The sequence below is a fragment of the Zootoca vivipara genome, chromosome 5 (assembly GCF_963506605.1).
Source record: "Zootoca vivipara chromosome 5, rZooViv1.1, whole genome shotgun sequence".
NCBI classification, from domain to species: domain Eukaryota; kingdom Metazoa; phylum Chordata; class Lepidosauria; order Squamata; family Lacertidae; genus Zootoca; species Zootoca vivipara.
The window spans coordinates 38,368,840-38,384,371 of NC_083280.1; the positions used below are offsets into that span (position 1 = coordinate 38,368,840).

The 15,532-nt window shown below is 41.8% G+C and overlaps 1 protein-coding gene across 2 annotated transcripts; it reads right to left on the reverse strand.

The window, feature by feature from the left end:
* Nucleotides 1-5,849: 5,849 nt before the first annotated feature.
* TBCCD1 (TBCC domain containing 1) lies at nt 5,850-15,048 on the reverse strand. Of its 2 annotated transcripts, none has more exons than XM_035133168.2 (8): nt 14,944-15,048; nt 12,286-12,645; nt 11,813-11,962; nt 9,704-10,070; nt 9,398-9,584; nt 8,784-9,281; nt 7,379-7,536; nt 5,850-6,733 (listed from the first exon to the last, which is right to left on the reverse strand). In XM_035133168.2, the coding sequence occupies exons 2-7, from the start codon at nt 12,619-12,621 to the stop codon at nt 7,407-7,409; spliced, it is 1,668 nt and encodes a 555-aa protein (XP_034989059.1). In that variant the 5' UTR covers nt 12,622-12,645; nt 14,944-15,048; the 3' UTR covers nt 5,850-6,733; nt 7,379-7,406. The 2 variants fall into 2 exon arrangements, with proteins under 2 accessions (XP_034989059.1, XP_034989058.1); XM_035133167.2 differs by lacking the exon at nt 14,944-15,048 and adding an exon at nt 14,811-14,898.
* Between the last annotated feature and the right edge of the window lie 484 nt (nt 15,049-15,532).

A 15,532-nucleotide genomic window follows, 5' to 3' on the forward strand; every position in this document is an offset into this window, starting at 1 on the left:
GATCAATGTGGGGTGCAAATATTCCTGGAGGAGGAGGTGAACTAGAAGCAGCTGCCAGAGCCAGAATCAGGAAGCCTCGTTTTATAGTGAGCTCATTTTTAGACTAGACATTCGCTTTGTCATGAAAATGGGATCCAAAAATTGAGTCAGTGATTCTGAGGCTATTCATCTGTTCTAGAAAAACAAACAGGATTACAAAATAAAGGCAGGCTTCATTGCTCCTATTATTTTTGGGCATTGCCTGTTGCATTATCAGGTTCTGAATGCTTTGCTGAGTCAGAACACTGAACTCCTGTCAGAAATATTCAAAATAAAAAGTGCTTGCCCTCTAATAATAATAATAATAATTTTATTATTTATAAGCCACCCATCTGACTGGGTTGCCCTAGCCCCTCTGGGCGGCTTCCAACAAAATATTAAAAAACAGAAAACCGCAAACATTCAAAATTTCCCTGGACAGGGCTTCCCTTCAGGTGTCTCCTAAAAATCAGTTGTTTATGTCCTTGATATCTGATGGGAGTGCATTCTACAAGGTGGCCACCACTACCTAAAAGGCCTTCTATTGATCACTTCTCACAGTGAGGGAACAGCCAGAAGGCCCTCAGAGCTGAATCTCTGTGTCTGGGCTGAACGCTGGGGTTGAAGACGCTCCTTCAGGTAAACAGGCCCAAAGCTGTTTAGAGCTTTAAAAGTCAGCATGAACCCTTTGAATTGCGCTTGGAAACATACTGGGAGCCAATGTAGATCTTCTAGGGCTGGAATGTTATGTTCCTGACATCCACTCCCAGTCAGCAGTCTAGCTGCCGCATTCTGGTTTAGTTATAGTTTCCCAATCACCTTCAAAGGTGTACACCTAGAGTACATTGCACCAGCCAAGCAGGAGATATGTACCATTTTAGTGGAGTGGGGCAACACTCCCAGCCCAACTTTGACATATGTATAGATGAGTTCAACTACAGAAACCCTACAGTGGGACTCAAAATCTAGAAAACCACACAGCTCCTCAACCTTGCATGAGTCAGAAGGTAAACTGGGGAACATTAGCAGAGGAAGAAAAGTGCCGTTGCTTACAGAGAATCCTCTGAAAGACAGCTCAAGGGGTATTTTATTGCTTAAGGGTATCTATAAACTGCGAACTCATAAGGAAAACATTGCAGCAGCGTGTTCCAAAATACAATAAAAACCATTAAGACATCATAGAATAATAAAGTCCAGGAACAAATGACCAACAATGGATGTAATAAATTCTCTAAAAATGTTTGATGAAACAAAAAGCAAACAAGAAAATATCAAAAATCTGCCTGTCTGATTTCATCAGGAATAGTATTTTAAAATACTGGTGCCACTACAGCAGGAGGCCTCCAGATCTATGTGCCCTTGGGATTCTGCCCAGGGGTTGGCGGGGCAGTAACACTATCTGCTATTGACTAAAGCATGTGCCATGCTTTTGCATATTGATACATTTCGGCTTCACAAACCCACATGGAAAAGGAGTTTAAACTGGAGCACAGAAGCTCTGCAACTACAATGCTCCAGAGATGGTCCATAAAAATAACTCCTGAGCGGTGCCAACATGTATTATTTGTAGACCATAGTATGGGAATGCTTTTGCGCATCACACAACAGCAAACCTAGGTTTGCTATCACATATTGTACCCACTTGGTATACACCTATAACTATTATATGAAGTGGGTGCAAATGATAGGGCTTTTATTATTCTGAGGATCTGAGACAAAAGGAGCCAGGCCTGTGCAGAACGGGAGGGGTAGCGGCTTGTCCTGGGCCTCAGAAGGCTAAGCCAGTTGTGGGGAGCAGCAAGGACCAGCTGCTTTTTTGTTTGAGTTTATCCTTTTATTCAACAAGATTCCTGCCCTGGGCCTCTAAGCTCTACACAGACCGAAGGGGGCAATATCACAGAGCAATTCCTCTGCAGTATTAGTGAGGTAAGGGTTAATGAACCTAAATTGGTAATGTTTATTAACTGCAATAAGGGACGTGGGTGGCGCTGTGGGTTAAACCACAGAGCCTAGGGCTTGCCGATCAGAAGGTTGGCGGTTCAAATCCCCATGACGAGGTGAGCTCCCGTTGCTTGGTCCCTGCTCCTGCCAACCTAGCAGTTCGAAAGCACGTCAAAGTGCAAGTAGATAAATAGGTACCGCTCCGGTGGGAAGGTAAACGCCGTTTCTGTGTGCTGCTCTGGTTCGCCAGAAGCAGCTTAGTCATGCTGGCCACATGACCCAGAAAAAATGTCTGCCTCGTCCAGTAAAGCGAGATGAGCGCCACAACCCCAGAGTCGTTCGCGACTGGACTTAACTGTCAGGGGTCCTTTACCTTTTAGAGTTGGCATCCGTCTGTCTCAGGAGAAAATAAAAGCGTGAGCCTTTGCAGGTGAAGTCAACTTGTTGGAAGGTTGCATCACCTGCTGTGGCTGTAGAGACTGATGCAGGAGAGACATGCCTTGTTGCAGCTGGGGCAGATGAAGGCATCCAACCCTCATTTCGCATTTGCAGGCACCTTTGTAACACAGAGTTAGTCTGCCAGGGGGCCTGGTACATGAAGCCAGCTCCCTGTACAGCACGTCCTTGAGGATTCTGCCTTCTTTCATTCTGTAGACATGATCAAGTCAGTGCAGACATTACCAAGATAGGTGTGCAAACATACTGGGAATGTAAGCTTGGGAGAGCACATCTTAGTTTGAGACTCTGTCCTAACTATAACCATTTGAGATCAATTTAGTGTGTTTAGCAAAGCGAACACTCCTTTGCTTTTGACTAGCCGTTACCAATTTTTTCCCAGAATCCTGGTGATTCACAAATTGTAGCCCTAAACTTTACCTACCATTGTGTCCTCTGGATTGCTACCCTACTCAGAATTAAAGATATATTGACCATACAATTAATCTTCTACTGCGTTATTTTCAAACATTTGACCTTTTAACTAAATGAACCACATTTACAGAATACCAAAGGAGTTCCTAAAACTGTTTTCACCAAGCTATTCAATGCGGCAAAGTCCACTGCTAAACCCAAAAACATTGCCTAAGTGATAAGGATCCAAATCTATAAAAGGATTATTGAATTGTGCGCCATCAACCCAGTTTTTATCATGACTTGAGATCAGCTGCATTCAGATGTTACATTGAGTTGGATGTGGGAGAAGAGAAATGAGCAGGATCTATGCAACAGAGACACACAGAAAATAAAACTAATTCAATGAGCCAAATCCTGCACATAGATATTAAAATACTTGCTAACGGGCATGTTTAAAAGCAGGACACTGCAATAATGCACACAATTAATTGCTCAGAAGGTTGAATTTCAGTGTGGAGCTCTTAGAACCAATTTACTTTCTACAGAACAATTTGGGCTTTAATCATCCTTTGTGTGGGAAGATTAAAAAAGTTTGAAATGGTACAGCTCAAAAAATTAACTAGACGCTCATTACACTCATCATTGCAACCAGCTAGCAAAATATCCCCATACACTTGAGACGTTATTTAACAGCAAAATCCCAAAATGGATTTATTGGTGGAAGGGGGGGGGGCAGAAGAGAGATTAAGAGAATAAGAGAAAATAATTTCAGAAGACATGGGCTAGCCAAGAAATGTCAGAGACATTACCAAAAAAAAACCTGAACGTAAGCTGGTTTACAGCTCTCTTTCTCCCCCATCTATTTGCCATTCTATGGTTATTTGAGACAGAAGAAAGGGTACCCCAAAACGTTACAGGAGGGATGGGGAACATGTGACCCAACAGCTGTTGGATTCCAACTCCCAGCAAGGCCAGCCAGTTTGGCCAATGGTCAGGGAAGCTGTGGTCCAGCAACATCTAGAGGACCAGTACTTCTCCATCCTAGCTTTACAAGGATTCAGCATCTATTGGAAGAAATGGGAAAAGGCCTAAGGCCATGTCCAATGGTGTCCCTCCACTGATGCTCTTTGATGCAGAGGGGGTTTGTCCGCAGTACCAGGGAGGGAGGCCATTTCTGTCAATTTCTCCTCCCACTTCCCCTCTCTCTATTTTGCTACAGAATGCTGGAGGACCCTTTAGAACAGTGTGAGAGGTTGCATGGGAAGAAGTGGCCAAATATGCCCCTCATCTCCCTCCTGCTGACAGAAGACAAAAAGCCTCCCATCAGTGGATGGACACCATCAGATACAACCTCTAGCATTAAACTCACTGAGATTTCTTACATTATTAAGTCAACTGTATTTAAGAGGACTGCTAGGGTCAGGATTTCTTTCAATCTATTACTACCTAGAATGGTAGTTATGTAGAGAAACAAGTTTTAAAAACGTGTTGCGGTTTACTAGCTTTGCAAATAAAAAAAAATGCAATGCAGTATAAAAACCTCGGTTAACTACTGCCCTCCCAACCTTCTGGAGCACACAGCAGGGGCCTGCAGTGGGAGGGGAACTGGCAAAAATGACCTCCTTCAGTATGACTGCTGACCCAAACCTCTGCTGGATCAGATTTTACAAGTTGTTCCGAAGACTGGAAGGCACTTTTACTGTTTGTAAAGAGTATTTTTTTCATTAGTTCAATTTATCTTCCCAGCCTTCTCTTCTTCAACCTAAAGAAAAATCCCACTAGATGAACCCTGCAGCGATTTTCTGTTTTGAATTCTTCCCATTCCCACGTACCCAAAAAGCCACCAGGCTCTTTGCACATGATTGCACAGGTTTCAAAGGGTGAGGGGGGAGCAACACTAACAGCTCTTTCAAAACAATTGGGATTTCTTCCAGCAAACGCAGTTATGTTTGGGTTGCACGCTTCTTCATCCCTGCTTATTGGAACATCCTCACTTAACGTGCCTTCTTCCATTAGTTCCCCCCCCCCCAACTTAAAGATTCATCCCCATACCATTAAAAAGCAACATGGGAAGCAGGATTTTTGCAGTGTATCGAACAGGATTGGGGCATTTTTTTATTTTGTTCATTTTAAGTTACGGCAACCCAGCTTCAGGATAAAGAAATCTGAACAAACATATTATTGGAAATGCTTTATTCACCAGAGCGATAAATAGAACTGTTTTGAAAGTAGCGAAGTGCAGTCTGTGGCAGGCTTCTATCCAAAATCTATAATATATGCAAGATGTAATTTTTGAGGTATACATCTGAATATTAATTCTTAAAAACATGAAATGGGTTTAGGAATAGTGTGACATTTGATCTGTGTGTGCTCCTCTTCAGTATGTTTGAGCTTTTAGTGTATGGTTATCATGGTTTCTGACATTAATTCTGCAACAACTGAACCTAGAAACTTGCATTTGAGTCCTCTTCCATAAAAATGAAGAGTTGTTCAACTGGGAGTTTCTCCTGCTTCAAAGAAAATGTGACTTTGCAAATGGAAAATTTTTAAGATGGCTCTCGTAGCACTATGAATCCAGAGTATTAATGAGAGCTGACATTTGTAGTATTAGACCAATTAGGCGTGCATGCTTTGAAGTCATTATAGATGAGAAGCATAACAAAGCACTTCTGGGGTTTGATGATGTGAAAGACATCCATGTTAAAACCCTGATTCCCTTGAATATTTTTTCCCACTGCATACTAGAGCTAGATAGTTTTAGTTAATTAGAAAAACCACCATGATTTCAGAAAGGAAGGATTTTAACTTTGTCATCCATGTTAGCCTTCAAATTTAGCCAACACCAAGTACACAAACAATCCCCCTCCCTCCACTTTTATACACAGGATGACAGAAAAGTTGCAGAACGTGAGTAGAAGGGGAGGAATATGCAGCTCTACTCAGAAATAAGCCTTAAAATAAGTTTAATCCTAAATAAATATATATATATATAGGATTGCAGGCAAAATGACTTTCTTCTCCTTTTAACAAGGTGCAAGAGGAGATATCTTGAACCACTAACTTTTTATAATTGAACAACTTTTGTTCAAAATTGTTGTGCCTACAGTTATCATAGATGACCTGGACACATGTTATTTTACTTCCTTACCTTCCCATTTCTAAAAAACCTTTGCCTGGGCTAATTCACTGCCCTACCTAGGTGTATCTTCAGAAAAAGCAAGGTAAGTCAGAACACCTTATGGATTCACAATGTGTATATCCATCTTTGGAGTGAGATGAATGTTTCAGATGAGAATGCTCTATCTGTAAAGTACTTTAAGGGAGCAGGGGACTGAGCAGGATACCAGTGGGTTTTTTTAAAGAGGAAAAACAGTGCCTCCATGACCCTTACTATGTTGTATAAAGACAATACTGAAAAAGGTCCTTTTTAATTAAAATATGGAAAAGAAGAAAAAGAAACAAAAGCAATCACGTGAATTTAATCAAATTTCATAGTAGAAGTGTTAAACAACTGGTATAAAAATACATCTGTGAGTTTTATACAATACAAATTTAGTTAATAGAAGTGAAAAGGTTCATTCAGCAGCCAGAACCTTATTCCTATCTTCACACCAGGAAAGTCAAAGTCCTTTTCAGGGTACCTTTATACATAAATTTCATTTCAGCCATAGATAGAAGTGTTAACAGCAAAGTCTTGGCTTGTTTTCTATAGATACTGGCTGTCTGAGAAAGGTGTAGAACGAAGGGAGATACAGTACCACGACAGCTGTAACAGGGAGAGAAAGTCGATCCTCGCCTTGACATTGAACAAAACAAATTCAAGTTTCCAAATTCATTAGCAATGCCATAAGAGTTTCAATCAGCTTGGCTCCAGTCTATTGCAGTAAAAACGCTTTCAGTTTTGCAAAGTTCATCTCTAGAACTGTAACAAAGCAGATAAACAGATTGCATTTGTTGAATGCAGCAATCAACAATCCCATTGCTTCTTTACAAAACAACAACAATCCCATTGCTTTCTGACTACACAGCAATTATTAGCTGGCATCACACTCTCTCACTCTCTTGCATGTACACACAAACACACACACTCCACTACAAAAACGTCACCATGTGGGTAAAATTCCAGTTTAGTTCACCACCACTATGCAACTGCCACGGGAATGAAATAAAAGTACCAGAAACTTATTCAAATACCAATACTACACATATAAAGCATTTGCTTTATATCGGTACTGCAGAAAATACTAAAGAGATGGAATGACAGGCATGGCCAAACTTGGCCCTCCAGCTGTTTTGGGACTACAATTCCCATCATCCCTGACCACTGATCTAAATTTTAGTAAATTAAACTAATCAATTAATTAAGACAACACCCCTCCCCAAACTGAGGAAGAAACAGAGTCTGCCAGGGGAGTGGGGAGAGAAAGAGAAGGAAACACAGGTGAAGGGGTGCCAGACTATCTGGACCTTTGAAGTGATCCATCTGAGCAATTCTAGTTTGTAATGTGTGAAAGACAATATACAAGCTTTTCACAATAGCAGAAGAAAACATGGCCTCCAGACTCACCAAATAACTGTGTACTTCAAAAGCTCTCTTATCCTGCTGCCTGCTTAGAACCTGCAGCAGGAAGCACCAGGCTGTCAAGTTGTTGCCGACTGCCTGTCTGGACTAGCCATTCGTTGAACTTGTTCTCCACGTACATCTGGAACGTCTTTCTCTGGTCCCTGAAATCCAGTAAAAGATTAGCACTATAATGCATATAGTGAATGTAAGACCCATCAATGAAAATATTTGCTGAAGTGCATGCACATGACCCAGAAGTTCTGGTTGGGGGTGTGTGTGCGATTTTCATGGTCCTACTTACTATTTAAGTACTGCTACATGTTGGAGAGCTATATTTGTCAATTTTCAAAGATATGGAAACCTTTCCTCCACAAAATATCTTTGTAACTGTTTTTGTTTACCTTCTTGGAGAAGAGAGCAGGACACTTTTGAAAGCAGAACAGGTGAATGCTAGTTAAGTTACACTCCTGTGTCTTTTAAAATCTGTTGAACTTATTTCTGCTCATCAGAGGAGTAGGAACCCTGCAATAAAAGGTGTGAATTCTGCAAGGAAAAACAGTCAATTTGTTCATGGGATTTTGCTTTGGGCGTTTTTTGTATACAGTACTTTGAGGGTAGAGATTATTTAAATGCTCTCAAGTAAAAGGGAACCACTAACCAAGACGGCTTTGAGTTTGTATATTAATTCCTATTAATTTTTACCATTCGTGCCCCACACATTGAGGATTCTACCAACTCTAAGTGGAAACTGGATGACTTGGCCAATCATGTGCATTCAAATCTTTTTCAAACTGCCTCTGAAATTATGAGGTTTAAAATAACTCTAAGTTTGGGGTGTTTCTGGAAGACAAGACAATTCTTAAAGCCTGGACAAAAGACATGCCTGACCAAGTAGGTCTACCATGGTTCCATTGGTTAGGACGTAGGCCAAAAGATGTTGAGACATGCAACCTGATCCTATCCATTTCTACCTGGAATTAAGCCCCATTGTGTTCAATTGTCTTATTCCCAAGTAAACATGCACAGGATTACAGCTATAAGAGAGGAAATCAGATAGTAAACATCGTATCCAAGCAATCCCATCTAGGTGTCAATTCAATGAAAATTTACTTGCACATCTGCACAGTACTTTTAGAGAAATGGTGGCAGGTTACACAGCATGTTTAGCATTTCATTAATCAATGTAGTGTTTTTCTCAGTTTCGTGAGTCACTTTAAAAAGCATTAGCTAACAAGTTTATAACTTATAAAAGATTAGCAAATGGTTCATAGCTGTCTTGCAGAAATTGTGAATATATACTTGAGCAACATACATGTAGCAATCTTTTTATCTGTTAACACTGCTACATTCTGCTCTTATCTGCTGCTGCAGCTGGTTCTTCCTACCTGGAAGAAGGTTGTTTACTTACTTGGTCAGCCCTGCCTCCTTCACGGTCTTCTGCCAGATATGAATTCTCTGTTCTCGTTGACTCAGTGCCTTTTGGTATGCAGGTGGCAGCCCACCAGGTATTTCTGTGGTGTCTCCTTCCATTTCAAATGGGATAACAAAGGGGTAAAACTCTGACGGCGGGAGGAGTCTGAAGACATTTTGATCACAGTTCTCTTTACATACTAACATTGGATTATCCCAATAGTTAGGCACGGTAGCCAGGCCAGTCCTGCCCATGTGGTCCTCAAGCTTTGGATAATGTGTATGGAATGGGGCAAAAGTTATAGCTAGGTTCCCCAGTAAGATGAGAGGTTTAGTTGGGGTGAGAACATGCAAGGTACAACTGGTGGTCGATGACAGAGACAGACGGCGGCAAACAGCAATTAGTGTGACATTGTCACAGCTATGGAGGTGAACTACTGTTTGCACTGGGCCAAGTACAAAGGTACTATTCCTGCACTTCTCTATGGTCACAGATCTAAAAGAGGAAGAAGGGAAAGCAGCCAATTAAAGCTGGATCAAAATAACACAACAAAAATGGTCACATAGCTTCGAAATGTGGTTGCAAAAAATGACTGGTGAAAGCTCTTTCACCTCAGGGGAGAAAGCAAATAGATGAAGGATTCACAGCAGCGATGAATCTTCACGTGCGTATCTTCTAGGGTACCTGAACTTTTTGCCAATGTTTGCTTGTAAACTTGGCTCATCACAATGATGCGGTGTGCTGAAGGGACCATATGAGTATTGCAGGCTATCTTAGCTCGCTTGGTTGTTCCTTCAACTGCAAGAATAAAATTAAACACTGCTTTTAAAAAAGTGAAAGAAGCCATTTTATAACAGCAAGAGAAAAGGGAGATTTTATTCTTGTGCCAAAGGTTTGATGGCCTGAAATAACTGTACCTTGCTGTGCCCATGCAAGTTTCTTCCCAGACTTGAGACAAGCTGATGTTCCAAATGGGTTACCGGTCAGACAAGCCCTCAGCCAGGACTCAAGCTTGGGGAAGGAGAAGGCTTTGGAGATCTTTGAGTAGCCACTCTTTGCATGTAATGGCTGCCAGAGTGCAAGTGCATGCAGAGGGTGGACAGTACTGTTTCTGTTCACACATCCTTCAATAAGGAAGCCAAGAGCGCGAACAGCCTCAGGTGACACCAGGCTATTGTGGGTAGAATGTGAGGAGGCAGTGAGCTGATCCGGGTCCAGCAACAGTTCAAGAAGATCCTGGAGATGGTTCTGGATAAAGTCTTGCTGATAGTTGTCATTCCAGTTCTTAGATCAAAACAATAAAAACAGAAAAATATCAGATACAGAATGGATGTTCAAACAAACAGAATCCTAGTTTTGTTGTTGTTGAATACTGCCCTTCATCCGAAGATTTCATGGCAGTTCACGACATAAAAATACAAAATGAGAACACAAAATACATATTAAAACAAAAACAAATCAATAACCCCCCCCCAGGGTGGATAAAAATCAATGATTTTTTTAAAAAAATCAAAAAAATCGGATTTTTTTTATTTAAATCGGATTTTTTTGATTTAAATCGATTTTTTTGATTTAAATTGGATTTTTTAAAATAAAATGCTTTTTGAGGAAAATATATTACCATCCAAAGGTTATTCCATCATGAAATAAAGATTAGTTTTTTTAATTATGTAGAATAAGGTTGTATATGTTTATATTTTTGGGTAAATAAATTCCATTAATCAATTCACAATGTCATGCTCTTCCAGAAGTTTTTGTAAGATTATTGGGCAGTTGCTCTGCCTACAAGATATTATCACAGATGCTTGGTTTACTTTTGCAGTTCTCAAAACTGAGTTTGACTCAACAGAGATCACATGCCTCTTCTTCACAGCAAAAATGTTATAACATGAACAGAGTTGAGAAAAAGACCTTAATCCTATTGTTCTACAAACCTATGAATACAGAAACAACCCCTTCAGTGCTAAGTTTCAAGAAGTTCAGTGAATAGAATAGAAACAATATTTTTCTGATTGTTTTGAGTGGACAGTATTTAAGTTTTTCATGTGTAGGCTAGGCTGACAGTGTAAGTTTCTTAAAATATATATATTTTGTTTTTGTTTAGCCAAATTAGTTAACAAACATAGATGTTTGTTTAAGCAAATAACATATGCTGTAATGTTATTGTTTTAGTTGAATAAATCTATTTAAATTGTTATTATTAAGGTAATGATCATTTTTCTCCTTCCTAAGTACAACACTAAAGTTGTCCAAATATGAATGATTAACCTATTAAGCTGGGGATAAAAAACTAATATGAAAAGTTGTTATTCTAAAAATCTTCATCTACTTGCGTATTAAAGTTATACCAGCAAGAATTAGTCTTTATGTAGAAAACTATGATTTAAATCAAGCCTTACTGACTAGTGATTTAAATCGTGATTTAAATCGTGATTTAAATCAGTTTGATTTAAATCAAATCCACCCTGCCCCCCCCCTCCCACAAACACATTTTAAAGGCCATAGAATGTTAGTCAACCAAATGCCTGGTTATAGAGAAACATTTTCACCTGACACCTAAGCATATGTAATGAAGGTACCAAGCAAGCCTCCCTGAAGAAAGCATTCCACAAACCAGGAGCTGCCACCACAGATAAGGGCCATTCTTGTGTTGGCACCCTCCAGATATCTCGTGAAGGCACACAAAGAAGGGCCTTGGATGATGATCACAGGGTCCAGGTCCGTTTATATGGGGAGAAGCAGTCCTTGAGGTATTGCAGTCCTGAGGTGTTTAAGGCTTTATAGGTCAAAACGAGCACTTTGAATTGGACCCAGAAACTAATTGGCAGCCAGTTCAGTCAGCAGGAACAGTGCGATATGCTAAAACCATCTTGCCTAATGAACAACCAGGCTGCCACATTCTGCACTAGCTGAAGTTTTCAAACCGTCTACAGAGGCAGCCCTACGTATAACACATTGCAGCAATCTAACCTAATGGTTACCAAAGCACGGATGAAAGAAGAACTCAAAGAACCTCAAAGCAATACCTTAATCTGATTGGTGTATTCTCCAGTCAGACTGTGATACTTGGATCTAGGATTCGGCCACTCATCTCCCAGTAGATATGTTCTCAGGGAAACCTTGTTTAGTTGTTGAATATAAAGGAACAGCAGGAACTGTAGAGTGTCCACAGACAACTGAGCAGAGATTGAAAAAGGTTTATTTTAAAGAACATTCAAGTACATAATTTAGCAGGGGTTCTTATTTTATATTTACGGTAGCAGCATGTAGTGAAGTGGAAAAGGAAAAGACAACCCACTGCTAATTTTCTTAACAACTAGAAGCAATTACAGTGGCCCAACAGCTAACCTCATATTGGATTGTGGCTCACATGCAGCATGTAATGTACTTGGGCAGGGGCATTTCTTCCACACTGAGTGCATGAGAAGCCTGGGTCGGTAAGGCTGCTATGAAGAGCATACACCCACAGTATTAAAAGTGACAATATGACATTCCATGCCTTATTCTTCTGCTTCTCTGCCTCCTCCTCAGTTGCACAGCTGGATATCACCTCTGCCCATTCCAGTCGCTCCTCTGAAGTCCGTTCAACAAGACTGTCAAATAATTCAAAGTATAGCCAAGCCAAGTCCTTTTCTATCTGCAGCTTCCCACAGGCAATGTGTCGCCACATAGGCCAAGAAAGGTGTGGATAATAGCCTTCACTGGAGCGCATTCGGACATAAGTTGACATCTTCCGAAGATAATGCATGCTAAACTTGGAGGGAGGTGGGATTTGTAAGGCTCCCACTATAAAAGGTTCCATTTTCACCCAGAGATTGACACTGATTTGATCCATGTTTGCCGTTCACAAAACTCACATCTATATTTTCAAGAAAATGAAAATAAGAAGTTAGTTCAACTGTTAAAAATTAATAATACAAACACCGGTAATACAAAAAATAAAAATTTCCATATTTTCAGATCTAACTTTTTTGCAAGGAAGTCAATGGTCTATTTTCTCCATCTATTATGCCTTCTTTTCTGCTCAGTATCCTATATTTAAACATTAGCAGTCCCAAACTGTATGCACAAACTCATTCTACATAACACAGAAATGACTATTTAGAAATTAAACTTTCCAATATATTGAGTGGGTCCTGCCAGTCACTGGATGCCATATAGCCCTGACTGGCAAATATTTGTAGCTAAAGCTGTATTTTGAATTAAGTCAAAGTTCAAAGGCACACAACATTGGCTCTTTAATCCCTCCTCAGTAGGAACAGCAGGAAGCTTGGGCAAACCATTCTCTTGTTCACATTAGACACTCCTATTTGCCTATGTCCTTGCTCCTTGAGGGAGCAGATGGAATACAGTACATAAGAGGAAAACACTCAGGAGTTTCTACTGTAGCAGCTCACTCAATATAGGGAACTCTTCAATAACAGCATCTCTATTCAAGGCAGCAAAAGGCACAGTAGAGTCATGTACTACTACATGGCCTCAAAGCCAGACAATATTACGATACGACATACCTCCTGTTGCCCAGACTCCAGATACCAGGCCAATTAAATCTTACCAGCTTTCATTATTTCTAAAGCCCCAAACTTTATAGTCAACAGTCTTCCTGCTGCTTTGCATACAAGTTTCTTCCTCTGTGTGCTAGTTACCAGAAGCAGCAGGACAGAATGCTATCATACCTGTGTTTGCAGATTTTTAAGGGTCTTTTCCAAGTTCCTCTAGGTCAGTGTTTCTCAACCTTTTTTGGGCCACGGCACACTTGTTCCGTGAAAAAAATCACGAGGCACACCACCATTAAAAAAGTTAAAAAATTTAACTCTGTGCCGCCCTATATTATAATTATGACTGTAAGAAACACTTGCCAAATATTGCTTTCCGGCGGGTCAGTGCTGTGAATTGGCGGCCGCCAGGCTCGTTTGCACTGAGCTCTGGGAAAGAGGAGGAGAAATATTGCTTTCCGGCAAATCGCCCTTCTCGTCGCCGCACGTCGCGGCACACCAGCCAGCGTCTCGCGGCACACTAGTGTGCCGCGGAACAGCGGTTGAGAAACGCTGCTCTAGGTCCATGTGTGTCGTCCCCCCCAACTGGCAGAGGAAGGGGAGTGTGGGGGGAGCGCACCGCCCCTAGCAGCGCAATCCTGGTGGGGTGCCATTGTGGCTGCTCCACCGCCCCCGGGACGCGCGCCAGTCCCACCCCCACCTGCTCTCCGCCCCCTGGTGCCGGAACATGAAGCTCCGCCACTGCCCCCCCATTGATTTTATTATTATTATTATTCATTTAAATAAAAAATTACTACCTCAAATTTCACCCTGCAGCTCTTTGTTCCAAGAACACAGGTTACTGTTAAGGCGGGTGGTGAAAAGGAGATCAAGACTTTCCAGTTACAGCACTCCACCTTTCAAACTTCCTCCTCATGACAAGTGCAATTTTTATTTTCAGCACCATGTGAAAACCCTTTTTATTTCCCTAAGCAAATGATTAAAAATTATTTCTCAACACTCATGTTTTAATTGTGTTTTTATCCATTTATTTAGTATGCCACTCAGAGAGAGCCACGGCTGTAGAGTAACTGGCAAGGGTATTAATGAAACATGTGACCCAGCTTGTCTCAGGCCACAATTCCCACCCACCAGTTGAAAATCTCTGTCTTCTAGCTGATTCCCTAGAATAAGGAGAGAGGTTTCTACACTGCATCCCGCTGCTCCCTCAGTCAACACTGGCACATTTTCCCTCTAAACACAAGTAACGGAGGGCAGCCCCCAGTGCCTGCTTCATGTCAAGTGTGCAGCAGGGGCAAGGCGGCAAGTTTCTCCCTTCCACATGCACTTGGAAGTCCCGCTTTTTGAGGGGAAGAGCGAATGAAAGGGCGACCCCTATTTTCTCATGAAAGGCTCCAAGACAAGAGGGAGGAAGAGGAGGCGGAGGACGGCTCCAACTTCTGAAACAGTGGCGTTTCCCCGCCTGGGAGGTGGGACCCGACAGCCCGCCTCAGGCTGAGGAACGAAACTCCCGCCCGCCTCCCGTTACCTGCGCGCCTCCGTCGGCGCCTTTCCCGACCCAGCTGCAGCGACCGAGCTACTTTCGTAAGCCCGCAGCGTCCGCCCACTACTGCGCCTGCGCACAGACGAATCTGGCCACCCGCCGCAGATAAAACACTCACCCAAGACACCTTCGAGAAAGAGGAGATGCTTTCCTAGAGCGGCAGGGCCTTCGTTTCGAATCTCTGGCAAGCGGAAAGAGCAACAGCTTTCTAGCTTTCAGTACTTCCGCTAAAAATGTGTACTGTAGTACTGTACTGTATTCCAGTTCGAATGCTAGCAGAGTGGCCAAGCGGAGGCAACTGCGCCCCCTGCGGAGGGGAGGAATCGTCAGATTCTAACATTTCTCTGCTACAGTATTTGACCCCAGCAGCAGCAGCACTGCTTTGATCCCCACCCCTCGCACACATATGCCGATGTTAATGTATCTGCCACAACTGAGGATAACACTTCAGGTATCCGGTAGCGAACTGTCTAGTATACAAATTGTGGCATAAATGTATTTGTTACTTCTCTAGGCACCGCAAGGCTGTTGTTGGCGCAACCCCCTAAGAAACAGGACAGAACACAGATCTGGGGATAAAGCGCTCCCTGCGCTCCCCAATTCCGCCTCACACAGAGGCATTTAAAGGAAAACTGAAAACAGCATTCGCTTGACGTTTTGATTGTCATTCCTTTCGATCATTCTCATGATTGATTTTTTAATAATGA

Bases quoted from the DNA above. Each gene is read 5' to 3' on its own strand.
- TBCCD1 (XM_035133168.2), bottom strand. From the start codon at position 12,621: ATGGATCAAATCAGTGTCAATCTCTGGGTGAAAATGGAACCTTTTATA. The intron at 11,963-12,285 runs GCATGGAATGTC...ATCTCTGCTCAG, and splicing joins CAGAGAAGCAGAAGAATAAG to TTGTCTGTGGACACTCTACA. The intron at 9,585-9,703 runs GTACAGTTATTT...TTATTCTTGCAG, and splicing joins ACTTGCATGGGCACAGCAAG to TTGAAGGAACAACCAAGCGA.